At 32.7% G+C, this 16,326-nt stretch overlaps 2 protein-coding genes across 4 annotated transcripts in view; one reads left to right on the forward strand and one right to left on the reverse strand.

Moving 5' to 3' along the window:
- Positions 1-6,463, forward strand: part of LOC126828571 (condensin complex subunit 1) — a 31,889-nt gene extending 25,426 nt beyond the window's left edge. For all 3 annotated transcript variants that reach the window (XM_050558420.2, XM_056102463.1, XM_056102462.1), the window contains exons 29-34: positions 7-101; positions 278-358; positions 596-779; positions 2,528-2,681; positions 5,150-5,302; positions 5,834-6,463. In XM_050558420.2, coding sequence (XP_050414377.1) covers positions 7-101; positions 278-358; positions 596-779; positions 2,528-2,681; positions 5,150-5,302; positions 5,834-5,955 — 789 coding nt within the window. In that variant the 3' untranslated portion in view covers positions 5,956-6,463. The remainder of the gene's footprint in view (positions 1-6; positions 102-277; positions 359-595; positions 780-2,527; positions 2,682-5,149; positions 5,303-5,833) is intronic.
- A 1,127-nt stretch (positions 6,464-7,590) lies between these two features.
- On the reverse strand, positions 7,591-16,310 carry LOC126828570 (45 kDa calcium-binding protein). Its single transcript, XM_050558419.1, has 6 exons — positions 15,187-16,310; positions 14,865-15,001; positions 13,562-13,675; positions 12,431-12,589; positions 11,392-11,567; positions 7,591-10,957 (listed from the first exon to the last, which is right to left on the reverse strand). The coding sequence occupies exons 1-6, from the start codon at positions 15,498-15,500 to the stop codon at positions 10,781-10,783; spliced, it is 1,077 nt and encodes a 358-aa protein (XP_050414376.1). The 5' UTR covers positions 15,501-16,310; the 3' UTR covers positions 7,591-10,780.
- Positions 16,311-16,326: the final 16 nt, after the last annotated feature.

The following is a 16,326-nucleotide window of genomic DNA, read 5'->3' on the forward strand; positions in this document are numbered from 1 at the left end:
TTACAGGGTAATGCTGTTTATAATGTAATGCCAGATGTTATCAGTAGACTATCAGATCCTGATATAGGTGTTGATGAAGATTGTTTTAGAACTATAATGAAGTAAGTCATTATCTTATTTAGCATTATAATCAAATTTATACATTTCTTTAAAAAAAAATTAAAAAATGAGATGTCAAGAACCACCCATCATCTAATTCAACATGTAGTTGTACCCTGAAATTCGATATGATATATTTAAATGCTTATTGACGTATCTTATTTTTATTCATCAACAGATATTTGTTTGGGTTTGTACAGAAAGATAAACATTGTGAAAGTTTAGTTGAAAAAATCTGTCACCGATACAGAGCCACAAGGTAAGTAGATCTGATTTATTTTGGCTCAAGATTAGATTGTGAAATAAATTATAACACATGGAAAATAGCTTCTAATTAGTAGTTGTTTTCCATAGGTATGTGTTACTCTATCCAGTTACTAAATGCCTCCAAAATATTATTAGATTGTGAACAGAGCTAAGGTACAAGTATCTCTTATTCAACCTTAAGTTTTTTTATTTATATCAATAAATTCTACTTTCTTTTTTTTCAATACAGAGTTGATCGTCAGTGGCGAGATCTGTCATACTGTTTATCTCTGTTATCGTATAATGAGAAGAGTCTCAGAAAGTTACAAGAAAATCTCCAGTGTTTTGCAGATAAGTTGGTGGATGATGAAGTCTACAGTTGTTTCTGTTCAATTATCAATAAATCTCGTAGTTTTGTTAAACCAGAGGCAAAGGTATGGTATATTCTGATCAGTAATTCTTTTCATATAGAAGAAATTAATAAGAACGGGTGGGCCGAGGGGGTGGCTTAATGGTCTAACATGTGTGCTTTAGATCATAAGGTCTGGCATGGAGTCAATAAGGCAGGGTTTCAATTCCCCACTTGTACTTGACCAGGAGTAGGGTCACCTGTCCAATCTCACGTGTTTTCTCTGGTTTCCTCCAACTACTAAAGACCCCTATGTGCAAGTAAATTATTGAAATGAAGTTAAACCATATGTTAGTCCTGAAATTACCTAGTTTGTACCAAATGGACATAAAAACCTTTAACAAGAAAGAGAGCAACATGTCTGCTAATTGTTTTGTAATAATTGTTGGTTGATGCACAAGTTCAAAGTCAAGTTCAAGCAGCATTTTATGCTTTAGTTTTAAGTAGATTAGAATGGTTCGATCATTTAATGATTTAATTTTAAAATGGAGAAGTGAGGCTAAGACGCAAATGACCAGTACAGTGTTTTCGATCAATGCACACATTTTGTCAAAACTTCAAACAGTGATAACTTTGCTCAAAATCAAGTAATTTGAATTAAATTTTCAATACATTCATTTTGCATTATCTATTTTTATACGCCCACATTGAAATGTGGTCGTATATTGTCGTCGCCCCCGTCCGTCGGTCCGGCATCCACAATTGCTTGTGGACGCTCTAGAGGCTAAAGTTAATATCCGATTGACTTTAAATTTATATACAGTGTTTAAGGTCATGAGACGAAGAAGCTGTAGAGGCCAAAGTTAATATACGATTGACTTTAAATTTATACACAGTGCTTAAGGTCATGAGACGAAGAAGCCTATTGATTTTCAGCGATTTACGATAATTACTGCCAGAGTTATGGCCCTTGATCACTTTGAAAAATCTTGTGGACACTTTATCTAGAGGCTAAAGTTAATATCCGATTGACTTTAAATTTCTACACAGTGTTTAAGGTCATGAGATGAAGTCTATTCATTTTCAGTGATTTTCGATATTTACTGCCAGAGTTATGGCCCTTGATCACTTTGAAAAATCTTGTGGAAGCTCTAGAGGCTAAATTTAATATCCAAGTTTAAGGTCTTGAGACGAACAAGTATATTGATTTTCGATGAATCTTTATGACTTGAACAGCTAAATCCATGATATTAAAAGTTTTGTATACTAAACATTAGCATGGGGCAGAACTTTATAAAAACCAAACAAATTCTAATGGTTTTCTGATAATTACTTCATGAGTTGTTGCTCTTAATCAGATTTTAGTGTATTATAAATAATTTATTACCGTAAAAAGTAAAAATATGCGACAGCTCTTGTTGACTGCCCGGACAATTTAGCTGCTGTGGGAGTATGTTTTGTTGCCTGGCAACCTATCTTTGAAATATTAATATAGCGAGAACAGCCAGCTCTTTATCTAAATGGGGATCACGGTGGCGTGGGTAAGGCGCTGACTCGCTAGCCTGGATGTCGGGTGTTCGATCCCTGCATTGGCCAAGAAAGTTCATTCAGATTTTCCGGTGTAGTTCTCCCTTGTCAGTGATGCAGGACGGGAGGGCCTGTCAAGGACAACTGTCTAGTCATTCGGATGGGACAAAAAAACGAGGTCCTGTGTACACATTGCCGTGCACATAAAAGATCCCTTGACAGTTGGAATTCGATATAAATCTTACACATTTCCGCCTTAAATTGAATACGAGTGGCATTGTGTTCATCCACTTGTTTTTATTTCAGATGATGATTGATGAATTAGAAGAAAAATTTGAAAAATGTCATAAAAAGGGTTTAGAAGATGAAGAAATATCACAAAAAGCCAGTTCTGCTTCAGATGCTGCCACAAAACATAAAAATAAACATAGAACACCTGGTCGTGGTACAACAACACCTGGTATGTAAACTTTTTTTTTTTCTGCTTTTTATACGCCCACATCGCCCCTGTTCTGTGGTGTAGCGTCAACAATTGCTTGTGGGTGCTCTAGAGGCTAAAGTTAATATCCGAATGACTTTTATTTAAATTTATACACAGTGTTTTAATGTCATCAGACAAAGAATAATTACTGCCAGAGTTATGACCCTTGATCACTTTGAAATATCTTGTGGATGCTTTAGAGGCTAAAGTTAATACCTGATTGACTTTAAAGTTATACACTGTGTTTTAAGTTCATGAGACGAAGAAGCCTATTGATGTTCAACAATTTCTGATAATTACTGCCAGAGTTATGGCCCTTGATCACTTTGAAATAACATGTGGGCGCTCTAGCTAAAGTTAATTAAAAGGTCAGTTAGAGGAACCACCTAGTATTGACGATAATCAAGCATCAATTAAAGCTAAAATACTATATAAATCTTGTGTTAATGTTAGTAAGTATTTAACTTTCTATAGGTAATGTATACTTACTATTATTGATATATAAATATATATAAATAGTTTATTTACTAGTATAACAACTTTCTGGTCAAGTTTTCTTTGGAATCACATTGCCCTGGTAACATCTTTACTAGAATGGCATTGGCCTATAGTTTATTCTTAAATGAAACCTACTGTCCTGGTAAAGATTTACTAAATGATTTTCTTGAATGACCTTTGAATAATAGCGCCTAACAGGCAGCTGTGTTTAATTATGTTCTCCTGATTTTGATTGTTTTTGTGTGTTTGAAGTATATGTTTGTGATATGCGCTTAGAAACACTTCACGTGTAATGAAGCGCTATATAAATCGAACAATAATAATAATAATAATAATAATGTCTGATTGACTTTAAAGTTATACACAGCTGTATTAAATGTTTTGTATACTCACATTAGCATGGGGCAGAACTAAAAGCCAAACAAATTCTAATGATTTTCTGATGATTACTTAATCATGAGTTGTTACTCTTAATCAGATTTAAGTATATTATAAATGTTTTATTACCGACAACTCTTGTTGATTGCCCGGACGACTTAGCTACTGTGGGAATCCAATCATGTTCAGCATATAATTACACAATGAGGCAGGCAAGCCATGGCTAGGTGGTACATCTAGGTCTACCGGAATTAGAGACAGGTAAGAGTAAGAAGGCAGCTCCAAAAGGAACCGAAGGTAGCTCCCGAAGGAACCGAAGGCAGTTCCCGAAGGAACCGAAGGCAGCTCCCAAAGGAACCGAAATACAGAATCACAGAATTTGATGCCATGGTTGCCTTAGTTACTAACTTATAAATTCTTGTTTATCGAATATGGTCTAAAATTGCTGAACCAAATTTTTTGAGGGGATAAAATTAAGCAGGAGCTTAATAGGATGCCAAATGGAATGAAGGTTTATACGGTAACATGAGTGGACATAAACCTAAAATGAAAGCCCTCCAAAAAATGTTAGGAGTGTTGAAAACACTATAAAAATTAAAAGCAGAACATAAACCATTACATAAAATGCCCATTATTATAGAATTGCACTGCAAAATACTAATTCAATTGACCAAAGTGAATTCAGAATTGAGCACAAAAATCTTACATAGAATATAATAATCCAAGGACATTTGTTAGAAATCTTGGTTTGTGATACATGTATTAGTCATACTTCTGTTACATTAAAAACACTTATTTACAAATTACGTTAGTGAACTTAATTACAAATGACACAATTTTTGTTGAGCAATAGTAACAGTCTTAGGATCTGTTCTGATATATCTTTGGTAACAGTCAGATGACCAACATCCCATAGTTTTGGTCAAGTAGTCTGGTACAGTAACCTTTGCAGCAGTAGTAGCTGCTCCTATTCTGAAACAATGGCCATTACAACCATCTGACGGGAAACCTAAAGACTCAGTAATTTCTTTAATGATTTGAATAAAATAGTCTCTATTTAGGGTCATTCCTTTACTATTTACTATCAGTGGTTTGTACTAAAAGGATAAAGGAATATTCCTTGAATTGTATGGATATATAAAGATGGTGTTGTGAATTTAATAGAAACTAATGAAAGCTTTAAATGGCCATAACTTAATGTACAATTGATCGATTTGAATACTTTTTGAACCAGAATGTGATCTAATAAAAGTACCTTTAATTATGTATGGACATCAATACTATATTTAACATTTATTCTGGTGCTAATAATGTGATAAAAATACTTTTTTGATTAACCTGTTTTAACAAGCTGGATTTACTGGTCTTTATAGTTAAATTTGTTTGCCAGAAATGAATGCCTATGAAACCAACATGTACTTTCACCTTACTCCTCCTAGTCCTACCCAAATATTGTTGTTCTAAAGGTGATCTAAAGTTAGTCATGTCTATTTCTATACAGTGACATGTGTCGACTAACCTGATTAATTCATATGTTTTTGATTTGATTACAATTTTGATGTATTTGACAGGTCGACGTAGAGGTGGTAAAGAAAATAAAGATGATATAGATAGCCCTATAGATGGTAGAAAAACTAGAACAAAGGGTAGAAAACCCAAACCTAAAGTATCTTTTAGTTCGGACGAAGAGAGCGATGTGGAATTATTTGATGTTGATAATAAAGGTAATGTTAACTTCTATAATTTGATACAGTAATCCCATTATTCGAATATTTGAAGATAGAATATTCAAAATAAATGGTTTTAGTGTGTTCTAGATATCAAATGGGAGTTTGATGACTCCGTGAAACGACGCTAGCTTACTAGTCTGGAGGTCCTGGATACACTCACGGTGTTGGCCGGGAAAGTTCCTCTGGCTTTTCCAGGGTCTGTCCCCTTTACAGCTGTCTAGTCATTCAGATGGGATGAAAAACCGGGGTCACATGTACACATTGGCATGCCAGTTTGAGTTTAATATAAGAGTAGGCTGTAGCACTGCTATCTGTGGAGTATTTCCCTTATAGCAAACTACATGGCATATACCCGTCTTCATTAGCTCAGTCATTTCATTTCTAGATATCAAAGAACATGTCTGTACAAAAAGATCAAGGATGGCTGTACAGCATTGTTAAAAGATCATTTAATAAGCAACTAGATTAAATAGTTGCATGCTGGAATGATACACTATTTTATATCAACTTTTATTTGATTTGCAGGATCAGGAGATGAAAATATTGATGAAATTTTTTCACCCAAACCCAGTTCAACTCGAAAAACACGAAATGGTAGAACATCACTAGGAACACGTAATTCATCTCGATCTATGGCTACAGAATAACATTATAACTGTTATCATTATATATATATATTACATGTTTCTCATTACTTTATTCATGCAGTAATTAGGTTCATTATAATTGTAAATTAAATTATATTAAACACTATTGACACCAGAAGCCACTTAATTTGTTTGAGTGTTGGACCACAGCCCTTCAGATGGCTTAATATTACTTAATAAGTTATAACATTTTTTAAGTAAAAAAAAAAAAGTTGTGATCCCATAATCCTCACAGGCTTTCTGGAGCTAGGGGTCAATTTTCTAGCGAAAGACTTGATATATGCTGATTTAATTTGTAAATACTTATTTATATGTTTTGATATTATGATGTTAACAATATAAATTGCCAGCAGACTTTCCAATATATACTTGTTCTATTTGTACATTAAACATCTGATTACTGTAAACTGGCCATTAAATTTCAAAGTATATGAATTCATGTAGATCTGATTTTTATAAAATGAACTGTTTATATTAACTATTGTAATATATTCATTGTCAACTTTATAGACTGTGATGTTCTTGACAAATATCTCATTAAACAGATTTGAACATCAGGTTATTTCTAATTTTTGAGCTTAGTTTTTACTAATCACTACATACTTTTATACACCGACATGGAGATATATATTGCTGTTGCCCCTGCCTGTCATCCAAAATGTCTTGTGAACACTCTACAAACTACATTTATCATCTGATCTTTTAAAAACTTTATTTACATTAGTGAGATGAAAAAGACTATTGAATTTCAATATCTTATAATAACTTCAAGAGTCATTGCCATCGATCTTGTGAACACTCTATGACAAAATTTATCTAGTGATTAGTCTGAAATTTATATGTATTATTCAGATTAGTGAAATGAAGTTCATTGAATCTCAAACAATTTCTATTAATTATTTCAAGAGTTATGGTACTTGTTCACCTCATAAAACTCTCTAGAAACAATTTTGTTTTCAACTTATTGTAAACCACATTTCAGTGAGATTCCTGTGTAAATGTTTACCAATTGTCTACTTGGTCACTCTGTTCATGGCACTGTTTCTTGTAAAGTCAAACTATTTATCACAGTCTCAAGAACTTGCAGGTATATAAATTATATCTTCCAGCAAAATCAATTCATCGCAATATTAAGAATGTATTAATTCACTTGCTAGTTCCTTTCAGGTCTGAAAATATAAACACTTCACAAGTCAAACATATACCATAATTCAACACATTTGCTTGTCCCTTTAGCGCGTAGAACTGCTGAAACCACAATAACAAAGGCTTCTTACACCCCAAGAATCACATTAACAGCTGTGGCATGCCCAATGACCAGTAAATGGTCATATACATATTGACAACGCAGTCGATTTTAGTCAGTCTCAGGCCTATGAAATCAACTACAAGCATTCAACTGACCAAATACTAACAATTTCATACTGAATTTTACTTGGCTATCTTTTTTTTCGTGGACCCCCTTTTCCTTGGATTTTATCAAGGACCCCAGCTAATGCTGCGATAAGAGTGGGTGGGAAACCTATTTCGCCCAACTGAGTCAAGTGACTTCTATTTTATTTACTGATACATGATCTGTTCATCTTCATCCCATATAATCAATTTGATAAAACAACAAACAAGTGTGTATATATATATATATATATATATATAACCATATTTATTTTTAAATACCATGTAAATGAACCGAGTTTGTATTATACCCTGTGAAAAACATCACAAACACACTCTGATGTGCCTTATATACAGCTCAATTAAAAACACTATAACATGAACTTATGATAAAAAAATAATATTTAACGTATAAAGTTTATCTGTATTGTTAAAATTAATATAAATGGTATATTGGTTAAGGATATACAATAAACATCTTCTGGTGAAACGTTAAAGCCACAACAGAATAAAGATTAAATATAGAATTTACATGTAAGATCATGCATAATCTCTTTATTAGAAAACATTCTGGTACATAAATCTGAATATTCTAACTAAGTTACAATCATTTTACATTGGTTTTCATTGATTCGTCATCTTTATCTCTTAGAAAAACGTGTTGATTTCTTGTGTACAATTTTAATGAACATCTTTTTATACTCAGATTTTTCTAATTACAACGATCTTTACATTAAAATATAACCTCTGACTTGTGACTTTAAAATTAAAACCTGAACATTAATAATAATAAAATTGTGAATTGTTGGTAGTTATAATAAATATTTTTAAAATTTTAAGAACACAGAAATAAATACATGTGACTTTAATACAATTTAATCAGTCGCACAGATACCATAACTTTCATATGTTCTCACATTGGCGTGCACGTAAAAGATCCCTTGGCAGTTGGAATTCGATATAAGAGTAGGCCGTAGTGCCGCTGTCCGGGCAAAATTTCCCTCATAGCACACTGTATGGCGTATGCCCGTCTTCATTAGCCCAGGTTAGGAGCAGAACAGTAGGACGTTAAACCCCATTTCATTTCATTCATTTCATATGTTCTATAAACTTTTATTCTTCCATTAATATCCCTGTAATTTTCAGACATTCTTTGTTTAATGACCAATATTAATAAAACAGATCCTTTAGCATTCGTTTATTATACATTGTAGTTCAAATTATGTTTTATGTTGCAGGATGGAGGGTCTGGCAAGGACAACTTGGATGAGACAAAAAAAATGAGGTCCTGTGTATGCGTCGGCGTTTTGAAATAACCCTTGACAGTTGGAATTTGAAATAAGAGTAGACTATTGTGCTGCAGTCCAGACAAAATCTCCCTCCTATCACACTGTCTTTACTCCAATAAAATCAAATAAACCATGTTCTGCTAGATGTGGGAGATTAGCTAATGATATGGTCCGTTATGGTGAGGTGTGCATGGATTTCTGAGAGTGTGAGGCGTGTATTGAATGAATTGTATATACAATTTCACCAAATATCAGGATCACAATCAACATCTTGTAAAAACATAAATTTCTTTACAATCATGGATTTCCAAAAAAAAGTACAAAGTATTTTGTCCGTGGACCGATGATGTGTATTTCATTTTTAAAAAAAATCAAACCCTTTCTCACAGAAACCATATTATATTGTAACCAAAATCTAACAAAAAGCAAACTTTTTATAAATAACATAACATAACATTAATACATACAAACATTATAAAACCTACTACATATATAAAAACATTCCCGAAATTTTATTTTAGTGTAAAACTATCTGGTGCATATAATACAAGGATTATGGAAGTAATTATAAAACTCAGATCTCCTTGTTATTTATAAAATAAGTCAACACCAATTTAAATATTCGTACTTTGGGCACATCGACTAAAAATTTCATTCTTGAATAAAAAATCTACTTGGTTACTTTTCTGAAAAGCCTTTGGTGCCAAATTTTTCAGTTTTGAAATATCAAAGAAACATTGTTTACAAGACTCCAGTGCCTATTTATGTATCATAACTCCCAAAAAACTAAAAATTAGAATGGTTTGGCTGACATGAAAATGTTACATTATCAAAAGCTATAGTTTCAGAAATAAATATGGAATGAGACAGTAAACTATGTATATTCTTACAGTACATAATTTCCACAACCATGCAGGCAATATGAAAATGCACCAACTTGGCAATACTATGCTATTGTAAATGCTTTTAGCATGTTGATTTCAGTTAGTCTTACTTGCACATAAATGTTTAATAATACATACAATATGTTGTTAAGATAGGTTGCCAGACAACGAAATATACGCCCACAGCAGCTAAATCATCTGGGCAGTCAACAAGAGTTGTCGCATATTTTTTACTTTTGTCGGTAATGAAACATTTATAATACATTAAAATCTGATTAAGAGTAACAACACATTAAGTAATTATCAGAAAATCATTAGAATTTGTTTGGGCCATGCTAATGTTTACTTTGCAAAACATTTAATGTCATGGATTTAGTTGTTCAAGTTATCAAAAATCATTGAAAATCAATTGTTCGTCTCAAGACCTTAAACTGTATAAATATAAAATCAATCAGATGATAACTATGGTCTCTAAAGCATCCACAAGATCAAGGGCCATAACTCTGGCATTAATTATCGGAAATCGGTGAAAATCAAGGGGCTTCTTCGTTTCATGACCTTAAACACTATGTATAAATTTAAAGTCAATTGGATAGCCTCTAGACCGTCTACAGGATTTTTCAAAGGGATCAAGGGTCATAACTCTGGCAGTAATTATCAGAAATCGTTGAAAATCAATAGGCTTCATCGTCTCATGACCTTAAACACTGTGTATAAATTTAAAGTCAATCAGGTAATAACTTTAACCTCTAGAGCGTCTACAAGATTTTTCAAAGTGATCAAAGGCCATAACTGTGGCAGTAATTATCGGAAATCGGTGAAAATCAAGGGGCTTCTTTGTATCGTGACCTTAAAGTCAATCGGCTATTAACTTTAGCCTCTAGAGCAGAGTGTCCACAAGCAATTCTGGAAGCCGGGGGGGGGGGCGACGACATTTCAATGTAGGCATTTAAAAAAAAAACATGCATATCTATGGCACACTTTTGATCTAGGCTACTATTAAATTGCATACCAAATCTATTAACAAATATTTTACATTCAACTGAAGTTTAATTTCAGATGAATTTCTAAAGATGTTTTTCTCAAAAATACACCAAATTCCAAACCTTTAGAATAAGTCATTCAATTTATACAAAACCTCTTTTATAAATGATTTTCTTTATATATTCAGTATTTACAAAAATAGACTGTTAAACAAGTTAACATCATTATTATAAATTTTACAATACTTTCTCATGGTAAAGAAAAAAAATAAATGACCTAAAATTCATCATGTAAGTTTCGAGCAAAATCACAAATTTTACTAGATAAAAAGATGTCTTTTCTATTCATGATTTCTGTTAATGATAATTTCTTATCTTTATCCACATCAATTAAATTTATCAGATTCCTTGCTTCCATAACTGCTTGAAATGGATTTTTAGGGTCAAGATATCTCTGAAAAAAAAACAAATAAACCATTTTAGGATTCTTGTTTCAAAAGGCACTTATTCTAATCAAAAATGTAGTAGAGTTTTTACAAAACCATTCAATTGTGATGTTTAATGTTTGTGCGTAGTGAATTCTTTCTTAAAGGTCCCAGGTTCGATCCTGGTATTGGCTTGAGAAATTCCCTAAAGATTTTCCAATGTGGATTCCTCATAATTATCTATGATGCAGAATAGAGGGCCTGGCAAGGAACAACATCTAGTCGAACATGTAAAGAACAGTTAGAAATAAGAGTAGGCAGTAGTGAGGCTGTCTGGGTAAAATTTCCCTCATAGCATGCATGACATATGCCCATCTTTATTAACAAGGATGGAGCAGAAAAGTAGGACTTTAAACCTTATTCCATGTCATTTTCTTTTGTAAAAATAAAATACATTTCTGACCTTGAGTTCTTCCTCTGTGGCTTTTCCATCATGATTTGTATCTACACCAAGTTGAAATTCTTTCTTTCGTTCAGCCTGCCATTGTTGATCTAAATCACGTTGATCCTGTTCTTCTACTTCCCCTGGTGGTAAAGCTGTAAACTCTTCTTCAGTTAATATATGATCATCATTAAGATCTAGAAGATAAACAAATGTATCATGTAACAGCACAATTGACAAGATCGTACATAACTCAGTGTACAAAAGTATCATCTTCAAATATTATTATACTAGTCCGACAGAACTATGGCTGAATCTGGAAATTGTATACTGTACAAAGTTTTTTTTTACAATTGATTTTAGTAGCCTAGGTTGACCTCTTTCAGAATCTGCCGGGTAAACCTCAGTCACCCTTGAGCGTTTGGAGAAAGTCAAGATGACATCCAAGATGGCCCCCATTTCAAATAATCTCCTATAACGTCCATAGTATTTAGTCTAGAATGATAATTTTGCTATCTGAATGTATGTTTTTGGGGTCAAGGGGTAGACTGAAATCGTTCATTATGTTGTAGGGTGATTAGATGATAGTAAAATTAACTATACTATATCTAGAGACAAACTATATATTTCTGGAAATAGGAGCATATGAGTGATATGATAACACCACATACATGCCTATCAGGACACACTAGGCTACTAAAATCAATCATAAAAAAATCTTTGTATACAATTTCCAGGTTCACTCGAAATATTGCGTTTGGCGACTGAACTATACACGTTTAGCGACTGAACTATACACCTGCCCTAACCAATTACTTTTAAAATATACATGTATGTATACCAATTTGTTTAAGGTATACGTAACTCGCCTGCTGTGTAGTTATTTGATACTCAGCACATAAAACAGTATGTTATGGTGGCAGTTGTTATAATGGTGATGAGTTAACGAGACACTGTTTAATATGTTTCTAAAAACATATTTTCCTTTTATAGAGATGAAAACCATCAAGTTTACAATTATAATAAATTATACATGTACATAACAGAAAATAATATATACCTAAAGTACTAATAATACTAGACACCATATTATTTAATGTTTTAGGAGCCTGTTCAGGATGACGGAACGCCAGAAATTCCAGTTTTGTTAGTTCATTATCAGCAGGATCTTCATCAGCATCTGTCCATCTGAATTTATAGCGAATCAAATCTTCTTTTGCTGTAATATGAAACAATAAGTTGTTAGATTGGAAAAGAAGGGGGTGGGGTAATGATGTTTAACAAATATTTGAACTGAAATAGTTTTCCAAGACAATTTGTTTAAATTTTTGTAGTATTCATTATTAGGTTTCAATCAATAGAGTTTGATAATTATTCTTAAATCCCATGAATTATGATATATTAATCATAGTCTCTGAATGTGATTTGAGGGATGCAAACTACAATATTGAGAAAGGTGAATATCTAATAGGAATATCAGTCCAAAAAGGGTTCAGTTCCATTCAGTATTTACAACGATATGATAAATTGAAAATTTGCAAAGATTTGTCATCCACTCCAGACGATATATAGAATACAGTCATCACAAGTCAACATTATCTACCATTGATATTTTTATTTGTTTTTCTTAATTAAATGTTAAATAAACAATTTAGTCAATTATCGGAATGATGATCAGCGACTTTAACAAAAATTCTAAAATAAACAGACAGATCTGTAGGAAAATATATTGGTTTACAAGGTCTAGAAATCTGAAAATACACCAAAACAATCCAAAGATTGATCATTTAAATTGGATCAAATATTAGAACAGCATGTACATGTACAATATCTGAATAGTAAAATCAGCATTCTATGCAACCACTATCGCTATTCGGGACTAACACTTGCACACAGAGCTGTTTAGCTTTAGGAAAAACAAGCATCTAAATCACAACACTTGCATCAACGATTTGATGACAGACCGTATTATAATTTAAAGAGCACCATTTATATGGCCTAGCCATGGCATCCCTCCAACAGACTAAAGCCATCACTTGAGAGCGATGTACTACTAACTAGTACTACTGAATGAAAGATACAAAAATATAAATTTTGAGCAACCCAAGGAATACACTGATTTTGGTATTTACTGATATTCAGAATGATCATACAGGTGCAAGTCCAGATGGGGGACATACTGTATACTAACCATTTGAATCAAGTTCAATTTGATCATAATCATTTACATGTTTTCTGGCTATATCTTCAGCTATATTCATTGCTAATAGAAAATGAACATAATATTCTTTCCAATGGATTTTTCCTAAAATAAAAATAATTTATACATTATTAAGATAGGGTTGCCAGGCAACAAAACATACACTCAGAGCAGCTAACAAGGGTTGTTGCATATTTTTTGTTGTCGGTAATATGCAAACATTTACAACACACTAAAATCTGATTACGAGTTACAACCTGTTGAGTAATTATCAGACATCATGAATTTAGCTGTTCATCAGAAATGGTTGAAAATCAATACACCTTCTCACTGTGTATAAATTTAAAGTCAATCGGATGATAACTTTGGTTTCTAGGGTGTCCACAAGATTTTTCAAAATGATCAAGGACCATAACTCTGACAGTAATTATCGAAACACAAAAGATTTTTTTGTCTCATGACCTTAACCATGTGTATAAATTTAAAGTCAATTGGATAACTTCAGTCCCCAGATTTTCAACAAGATTTTTGAAAGAGGAAAGGGCAATGACTCTTGGAATAATTATTGGAAATCAATGAAAATCAATAAATTTGAAGTCAATCGGATATTAACTTTAGCCTCAACTGTGGTGTGGACGATGGACTGACAGACAGACGGGGTGACGACAATATACAACCATCTTTCAATGTGAGCGTATAAAATCAAATTGACATACTTATAAATACAGCAATCATTACATCATACTCAGTTTTTCACTTTCTGTAAAATTAAGATAAAGAGCTTGCTGTTCTTAATAATAATAGTTCAAAAAAAGAAAATCAAAAATGAATATATTGATGTTTTTGAAGTTTTGAAAATATAGTATCGATTGTCAAGTACCACTGTTACGATAATAAACAAAGCTAACCTGGATGAATCGGGGTTTTTCCTCATGTTGGCTGAGAAATTTCCTTAGGAATTTCCTGTTTGGTTCCCCCTAGTACATGTAAGTGGAGCAGAATAGAGGGCCTGACAAGGAACGGTGTCTAGTTTTTAGGATAGTAAGGAAAACCCAGGCCCTATGTACATATTGGCGTGCATGTAAAAGAACACTTGACAGTTGGAATTCAAAATAACTGTCAGGGCAAAGTTTTCGTCATACATGTACCACACTATGTGTTATACATGTACATGTATGCTTGTCTTTAGTAGCTAAGTCAATGTAGAAAGGTAGAACAGTAAACTCCATTTCATTTATTTTTAGTATACATTTCTATAAATGTACAGGCTACAGTGACAGAAAAAATATTTCACCATTTTTGTCTGGATCTAAATGTTCAAATATTTCATCATTTTCTTGTAGAGCTTCATCGAAATGTTCTTCCATTTTTAGTTTGATCCAACTTTCCAGTTCTGCTTCTGTTAAAAATTCATCTTTATCACCATCAACCCTGTGAGAAACAATACAAACATAAATGAGATAGGTGGGATGACTGGGACCATATGTTAACCCAGAGCTAAAAGTATGTATTGAATGAAAATGAAACTATTTTAATGGAATAATCAATAAGACGTTTTAGGACCAAGAACATTTTTTGTATCGAACCCACACATATTAACAAAAATTGAGATTTACCTGAAAAATACGTCTTTTAATTTTGAATCTGCATTTTGAGCATCTTTTTCTATATCTTCATGATTTCCTAAAAATAGCTCTTTATGATACTCCCTGTTAATGTGTCCATCATGTTCCATTTTTAAGGCATCTAAGTGATCCTGAGGTTTTAATTTATCAAGTGTAAGCTGAGAATCTCCAAGGTCTTTCTTAAATGTCAGTGGCTTACAATATGTTAATTTTATAATAAATAAAACACAAACCGAAATAAAAAGGTAATGGAATGTTAGAACTTTATGCATTTTGGAAATTGATTCTTGAAGAAGAATTTTCATTCTCCTAAGGTATAAAACTCAATTTTATACACAGTTCACAACCAAATTTTGTAACAGTAGATTGCGATTGTCTTTTCCTTTTTAGACGATCTTTCGCTTATTCAATGCAATATGGGACTGTCTTCTAAATGTAACATTCCTTTCTGTTTTGTTGCAAGTTCTGCATGACAAACCATACAGAATACAGGTTGCAGTTTGAACTTGTATAAAACCTTATCTCTTGCAATCCCTCTTTCCTTATGATACGATCATTGCTTGTCTATTCCGGGTTTAAATTTTCCCCATGTCTACTCAGGACGACAGAGAGATGCATCAATATAAAATTTAGTAATTCAACCATACAAACTGCTAGACCGGTTGTTTGTAAGTAAAAGTTTTATAAACAAATTTTGGTAGAACTAGAAGTAGAAGAATCTTCAATCATCTGTCAATTCCTCTTCGGTCTCAAGACTATGCCCTCATGAGTTCTTGTACAGTTTCACAGTAAAGAAGATCACCTGAATGAGAATTTGCTTATGTGGCGTAGATCTATATCGATTAAATCTATCTCTTATTGATCTAGTGATAGATAAAAAAATATATATTGATGAGGTGTCATAACAATAAATTTGTCGATTTTAGCACACTTAGTAAATTAGAGTTATCATTCTTTGTTCCAACGTGGTGAACTGAATCCCGTTTGAAATCAGTTTCCATTACTCGAATGCGTATATCATTGCAACCGGTTTCAGTTAGGTGAAGGTCGAAATATTTCCCAAATTACTATTCACAACTACCCGCAGGATCAAATAGTGCCGTGTAAAGTGAACATTTACAACTATATTTT

The sequence above is a fragment of the Patella vulgata genome, chromosome 7, assembly GCF_932274485.2.
Source record: "Patella vulgata chromosome 7, xgPatVulg1.2, whole genome shotgun sequence".
In the NCBI taxonomy this organism is placed as follows: Eukaryota; Metazoa; Mollusca; class Gastropoda; family Patellidae; genus Patella; species Patella vulgata.